This window comes from Montipora capricornis, chromosome 4 (assembly GCF_036669925.1).
Source record: "Montipora capricornis isolate CH-2021 chromosome 4, ASM3666992v2, whole genome shotgun sequence".
NCBI classification, from domain to species: Eukaryota; Metazoa; Cnidaria; class Anthozoa; order Scleractinia; family Acroporidae; genus Montipora; species Montipora capricornis.
The window spans coordinates 13,554,277-13,561,776 of NC_090886.1; the positions used below are offsets into that span (position 1 = coordinate 13,554,277).

Below are 7,500 nucleotides of genomic sequence, written 5' to 3' on the forward strand. Positions count from 1 at the left end.
GATACATTAAGGACTCTCATTGCGAGCTACAGCCTAAATTTGTCGGAAAAAAACTTACCTGTACACGTTTCAGTTCTGTTTAGTTTGCTGTACTATCCATATTCTGAAAATTATTCCACAGCAGGAATCAAGAAAGAAAAGGTAACTACATCAATAATGTATGTCGACTCACTCAAGATTTCATCTTCTTGTATGACAATACTACACGACGTCGAGTCGCTTAAAACGTCTAGGAGAAGCAAAATGATGTCAGCAAACACGACATTTGGGAAAATAAAGTTTTGCAGCTCAATCTTGAGGTTACCGTAAACCTTAAGGAGGGGTGCTTTGAAAAGTATTTTGTGCTCGTGTCACTTTTAACAAAACTATACAAAAAAAATACATCAACGTAAAGCCAATCAAATAAAGAATCAGAAAAAAATAACTATTTTGAAGATTTTTTTATTGATAGGCGGGCCTTCAAACGCAAAACTGACAGTGGTTGCTAAACTCAGTTGCCTGGATTCGTTTGGCGTTTACGATTAACCATCTGCTTCTAGCTAATCAGTAGATGAAGGACTGAAAAAAGTGCGTGAGGCTTTTTCAATATTGCTTTGCATGTCAAGAGATTATCTAGGTATCTCTTGCCCATTGCAGTCTGGTGGAAAATACTATTTTGCATTCATATTGATTTGCGATGACGGAAAGTTGAAATACAATTGAAAGGCGTCTGGCTCACGAAAACCGAATAGGAACAAACGCAGGTGATATATCTATTAGATTCAAGTTCATTGCAAAGGATGCGTTGATGCTTCCTTACGGAAATTAAATCTTCAACCTGACATTTGAATCCACGAAAATGTCAAAGAAAATGTCTCAACCTAAAGTAATTAGTACCACCAAGGGCCACTAAGGAGTTTGATTTCCTGTTAGTGAAAGTTTATATGCTCTCTACTCGGATTTCATTTTTTTTTTAATCAGAAACTCAGGAACTTGACAGTGGAGACATCTGTATTGCTGTATTTGCTGTTTTCTTCATATTCTGAAAAGTATTCCACAGCAGCCTGCAAGTTCAGTTAAAGAGTTCTGTCAACTGAATCAAGAAAAAAAGGTAACCGTACATCAATGATGTATGTCGACTGACTCAAGATTTCGTCTTCTTTTATGACAATACTGCATGACGTAGAGTTTCTAAAAACGTCTAGTTTGGGAACGTTTGAGAAAATAAAGTTTCGCTTCTTAATCTTAAGGTTACCATAGACCTAGTACTCTAGTTTTATCAAAACTATACAAAAATTACAAGGAAAGGTTACGTTTTATACAATATACACTTGTACATGTTAAATTACCGTGACTTTAACATCTTCAGTTCCCACGGCCTGCTCCCGTCTGACCTTGTAGCTCAGTCGGTAGAGCGGCGGAGATCTAACCCGAAGGTCGTGGGTTCAATTCCCACCCTGGTCAGAGTTTTTCTCTGTCCTTGTGTGGGCCCAGTTCCATCACTAGGGCTAACGCTCACATGGTTCCTATGGGATAGAAATCTAGCACTTCACGTTACACTCACTCTCTTCAGTTAATTCTATACAAAAATTATATCACCGTAAAGCCAATCGAATGAAGAATCAGAAGGAATAACTATTTTGAAGATTTCCGTTATTGATAAGCGGGCGCAAGCAGTGGAACTCATTTGCCTAGATTTGTACGGGCATTAACGGATAAAACAAGCTGCATCTTGCCAATCACTACGAAGGACTAAAAAAGTGCGTGACCGGTTTTCGATATTGCTTTTGGTTAATGAGAAAATATATATTGAGTTAAAAGGATGTAATACTATTTGGCCGATATTCGTGACATGACAAGGCTTAAGAAAGAGAATATTTGAAATATCAAAAACAAAACACTTCGGTGCATTTATAATCGAGGAATAATAGACCCTATTATATTAATTAAAAAATGAAGCCCGAGTTTTTGTCTCCTAATGTTTTCAAAGCTAATCACATCTTATCAACGCTGTCATGCTGTCGGCCAATGAAACACAAGCTTAGAACAAGATAGTCATAATGATAATAACCCATTGCAATTTGCTGGAAATACTATTTTGAATTCATATTGATTTGCGATGACGGAAAATTGAGATAAAACAGAAAGGCTTCTGGCATAAGAAAACCGTGAATAGCAACAAAGTACCCTCTTCAGCAGAAGAAAAAAAAACGTGGAGGAAACGAATGCGAAACTAGGAACTAAAATCGATCAACCGGGGATCCAAAAGAAAGCGAGGAAGCTATCACAAACTCATTAGGGTGATCCTTTACTGGAGTGCTATACTTACAACCTTTTCGAGGCCATAGGTTGGTCGAACAATTGGCCTTTGTCGCTAGCGGTGAGTTACTTCTTCTTGCTTCATGGATAGTTAGTCGAGGGGAACGATCTTTTTCTTCTTTACTCGTTTTCTTTGGCCCGGGTTTCTTATCACATTTTATCAAAGTGGCGTTTTTTTCTTGACAACGAACTTATAGGAGTCATTTTTCTCGAAATTTCTTCTCCAAAATTCACTGATCTTTTTTTAAACGACGCGCAAAAGCAAATGTAACTTTCAGATAAAAATGGCGATTTTAGCGCACGGCAGAAACCACAACAGAATTATAGAAACACTAAGACACTGTTCTGATTGAACAATAGTTTGTTTCTCATAGTAAAACTGTTACCTTTCTTTCGTCTTACTCGCATATTGACAAGTGTGAGTCCATCCTCTATCACATAAGAAGTGAGATGCAAATGCCTGGGTCGTTCACTAAAGGCTGCTCAAAATTAGTTGTCTGGATAGCTACTTTCTGCACTTAACTATAAACTTTCTCTTTTTCAGGAAAGACAGATGAAACTGTGTCATCTGAAGTAGGAGTCCTCTAAAAGACCGTGAAGATAAGAAGATTTTGATAACAGAAAAAAAGGAAAAATTATCGATACCAAACATGAAGCCGGATTTCACTGAAATTGGAAACTGCACGAGAATTCAAGAGTTCTGTTTCTTGGCGAGCCTAAAGGAACCACTTCCAACAACTATTTCAGCATTGAATATTCTGCTTTCCATCACTGCTTTATTGGGGAATGTTCTGATTTTTGTCGCTCTTCGAAAAGTCTCTTCACTTCATCCGCCATCAAAACTTCTGTTCGGTTGCCTCGCAAGCACAGATTTCTGCGTGGGTCTATTTTCACATCCTCTTTTTGTAACCTTTATTTTCGCTCGAGAACATTCCAAACTGTGCTACTATTCTACCATACTCTCAAATACGATAGGTTTCATTTTTTGTGGGGTGTCTGTGTTAGCAATAACGGCAATAAGTGTAGACAGACTTCTCGCCCTGATGTTGAGGCTAAGATACAGGCAAGTGGTAACTTTGAGACGAGTATGGGTCCTCGTGGTCTTTTTTTGGCTTTTTAGCTCTAGCTTTTCAATAACAAGGCTCTACAAGCGTCGCATAGCTGAGACGATTACCTCCATAATAATGCTATTGTGTCTAGGAACCTCCACATTTTGCTACATAAAGATTTATCTTACCCTCCACCGGTACAAAGCTCAAGTAAAGTCTAATAAGTCCCAAGGACAACCACATGAATCACGAATTCCACTGAATATAGCACGATACAGAAAGACCGTGTCTAGTGCTTTATGGGTACAAATGACTTTACTTGCTTGTTATCTACCATTTGCTGTTGTTACAGGCTTGCGTGGCGTGCTTGGGTTACACTCGACAAATTTTCACCGAGCCCATGTTGTAACGATTACTCTTCTTTTGTTGAACTCCACGTTGAATCCATTCCTGTACTGTTGGAAAATAAAAGAAGTGAGGGGAGCAGTGAAGGACTCCATCAACAAGTTGAACTGTTTTCCGGGTTAGCTGTCTCGAAACCCTAGACGGTATGGCTGGTTGCTATCAAGAGTCAGTTATCTGTCAAGAAAAACTTACGAAACAAACATTTTTTTTGGACTGACACCAAAAATGATCCAAATAGAGATATCAGTTAGCAACATGTGTTAAACTTAACAACTTATAGTACGAGGAAGGATTACGTTTTTACAAACGTTGGCCGTGTAGCACTTTATATTTCAACAGACTTAACTGATTAGAGTGTAATGAAAAGTGCTAGTTTTGTACCCCATATAAACCATGTGAGCGTTAGCCCTACTGATGGAAATTCCCACCCTGGTCAGAGTTTTTCTCTGTCCTTGTCTGGGCCCATTTCCATCAGTAGGGCTAACGCTCACATGGTTTATATGGGGTACAAACTAGCACTTCTCATTACACTCTAATCAGTTAAGTGTGTTAAACTTAAGCCGACATGATATAGCAAAGTGGAGTTAGTTACCTTCAAGCGTGATAAGATATCATTTGTAAGTAAGTAGAGCAAATTAATATATAGATTTAGTCAAGCCTAAAAGCGGACATGTTCAAAGCCCGATTAAACTAACCCAGGATAAGCGAGAATTTTGATTTGAGTTTTGTAACTTTACGGTGAGGCTTTCCGTTCTTTTGTTTGGCCTTCTGATTTGAGTTTGAATGATCTAAGGGCTTCAAAATACACAAAAACAAAAGGAGTGAAAAACATTTACATACAAGAAAAATAATACTTCGGTTAACTTTTATAATTATAATCCTTGGTTAACCGGCTTCCGAACAAACTGGCCAACAAGTTAATTAATTAACCCGCGATTCAATCAAAAACCAGAATTTGGTCAGCGATCAACTTTAAAAAAGACGCGCACTCGATGAGTTCTATACTTGAGTCCGGATATGGCCACGTGATACCGGTCAGCGGATACCTTATTTTGATAAGTGTCAATTGACCATAACATGGATGTCCACTATCAAAGAGGGACGCTACAAACCAAAGGTGCATGTCTCTGTCAGCCTATTAGCTGGGGTAAGGCCGCCATCTTGGGCGACTCCGTCGTCGTCGTCGTCGTCGTCGTCGCGTCGTGCGTACGCGCCCACGAGCAATAGACCAAATCTGCTAACTCAATGTTGTACCCAATTCAAACCCTTTGGGAATAAAACGTTTTGTTCCAGGTATTTCCATATCATTTAAATATGAATGCTACATTATCATGCAAATAGAATACACAAAGAATCTTAGTTCCGGGAGATTTGAATTGGGTACAACATTGAGTTAGCCGATTAGGTCTATACCAGTAGCTATTATAAGCATGAGAAAATTAATTCATGGGTTTCCTTTTCTTTCCCATATGGATATGGGGCTCCGCCTAGGGGTCCTTCGGGCCGCCGGAGCTCCGCTACTAGTGAATTGTAAACAATGTTAGTATTGTAAGTTGTGTCAGTGAATAACTAAATATTTTAAGCAAAAGCCGATACAACGTAGATTTGATTTTAGTGATGTACTATATTTCGGCTGGCCAAACCAGCCTTCTTCAGGTACAATGAGAGTTTACATTGAATTGCTTCTATGTACATATATATATATATATAAAGTGTCAAACTTGATTTTCGTAAAACAGTGCTCAATATGGCGGGGTTGGCTCAGTGGCCTAGTGGTAAGGCATCTGACCGGTTACCAGGAGACCCGGGTTCGATTCCCGGCTGAACACATTTTCACTCATTTCCTTTGTTGTATCGATTTCTGTTCCCATCCTACACTACTAATTAATACTTGTCAGAAATCACTGTGAATCGCCTTCCGAAGGGAATAGGTTGGTGATCTAAAGGTAAATGAGACAGTTAGTTGTTGTTATTTCCCCGCTCAAACCTACACAATCATTTCATATATAGGGGGAAATTTACTGTGAATCGCTGATCAACTTGAGCATAGTGACGCGATCCTCACTGCAGAAAATGTGCGATTCTCCTCAGAGCTTGCCATATTAAGGTCCTTCCAATTCGGCTGAATGGCGGGGTTGGTTCAGTGGCCTAGTGGTAAGGCATCTGACCGGTAACCAGGAGACCCTGGTTCGATTCCCGGCTGAACACATTTTCACTCATTTCCTTTGTTGTATCGATTTCTGTTCCCATCCTACACTACTAATTAATACTTGTCAGAAATCACTGTGAATCGCCTTCCGAAGGGAATAGGTTGGTGATCTAAAGGTAAATGAGACAGTTAGTTGTTGTTATTTCCCCGCTCAAACCTACACAATCATTTCATATATAGGGGGAAATTTACTGTGAATCGCTGATCAACTTGAGCATAGTGACGCGATCCTCACTGCAGAAAATGTGCGATTCTCCTCAGAGCTTGCCATATTAAGGTCCTTCCAATTCGGCTGAATGGCGGGGTTGGTTCAGTGGCCTAGTGGTAAGGCATCTGACCGGTAACCAGGAGACCCGGGTTCGATTCCCGGCTGAACACATTTTCACTCATTTCCTTTGTTGTATCGATTTCTGTTCCCATCCTACACTACTTATATATATATATATATATATATATATATATATTTGAAGAGGAAAAAAGGACGCAACTACATTTCCCGACAAGCCTGTTTCAGACCAGTTCAGCTACTGGTCGTCATTATTCCATTCAACAAAAACTTTCTTGTTCATCGCAAAATGTTATTTATTTGGCCACTTGTGCCAAATGCAACCTGCAATATGTGGGCTCCACCTCGACTGAATTTAAAGTAAGATTCCGTAACCACAAGTCGAACATGCTGAAGAACAAAAGAACTTGTAATATAACTCTCAATATAACCCTAACACTGAACATGAAATTTCACAAATCAACTTCATCATTATCGAACAAATTAGGTCTTTTGAAAATTCTTTGCATCTTGAACAATTGTTACTCACTAGGGAGGCCTATTGGACTGCGCAATTATTTACCCTTAATCCTCATGGTCTTAATAAAAGGCGAGAATCTAGATCGAAACACCGCATTAATTACTACAATTGAGTAGTTGTGAGTTGACATTTTCCCAACACGATGCATTTTTATCGATATGTCACCTATAGTTCTTTATTTGTTTTTGATTGTTAAATCTATGTCACCTTGGAGTTTAGACCTTTGTTATAGTTCTTTATTTGTCTTTGATTGTCAAATCCATGTCACCTTGTAGCTTTGACCTTTGTTTTGTTTCGTTTCCTTAATTTCAATATTTCTGCTCTGTATATATAGGCTGCTGTTGTTGTGATTTGCACTCATTGCAAATAGTTTTTTTAGTTTTTAATTTTTAACCTGAAGAAGGCCGAACGGCCGAAACGTCGTAGTAAACTTCGCCCAGAACAGTCAAGAGTTTGTCTCTTCGTCGCTTTTCCTTACGTACACTTAACTATATATATATATATAGTTAAGTGTACGTAAGGAAAAGCGACGAAGAGACAAACTCTTGACTGTTCTATATTTGTTCTATCTCTTGACTGTTCTATGTTTATATATATATATATATATATATATATATATATATATATATATATATAGAGAGAGAGAGAGAGAGAGAGAGAGAGAGAGAGAGAGAGAGAGAGAGAGAGAGAGAGAGAGAGAGAGAGAGAGAGAGAGAGAGAGAGTGTGTGTGTG

General features: G+C 38.7%; 1 protein-coding gene across 3 annotated transcripts in view; it reads left to right on the forward strand.

Annotated features, from left to right (window-relative positions):
• LOC138045587 (adenosine receptor A3-like) overlaps positions 1-4,118 on the forward strand; it is a 4,241-nt gene extending 123 nt beyond the window's left edge. Inside the window, exons 1-3 of one of the 3 annotated variants that reach the window (XM_068892142.1) lie at positions 1-141; positions 961-1,090; positions 2,843-4,118. The exon at positions 1-141 is cut by the window's left edge and continues 123 nt beyond it. In XM_068892142.1, coding sequence (XP_068748243.1) covers positions 2,949-3,875 — 927 coding nt within the window. In that variant the 5' untranslated portion in view covers positions 1-141; positions 961-1,090; positions 2,843-2,948 and the 3' untranslated portion in view covers positions 3,876-4,118. Of the gene's footprint in view, positions 142-625; positions 744-960; positions 1,091-1,901; positions 2,360-2,842 lie in introns of those variants that run through there. The other 2 variants (XM_068892143.1, XM_068892144.1) reach the window with 2 other exon arrangements.
• Positions 4,119-7,500: the final 3,382 nt, after the last annotated feature.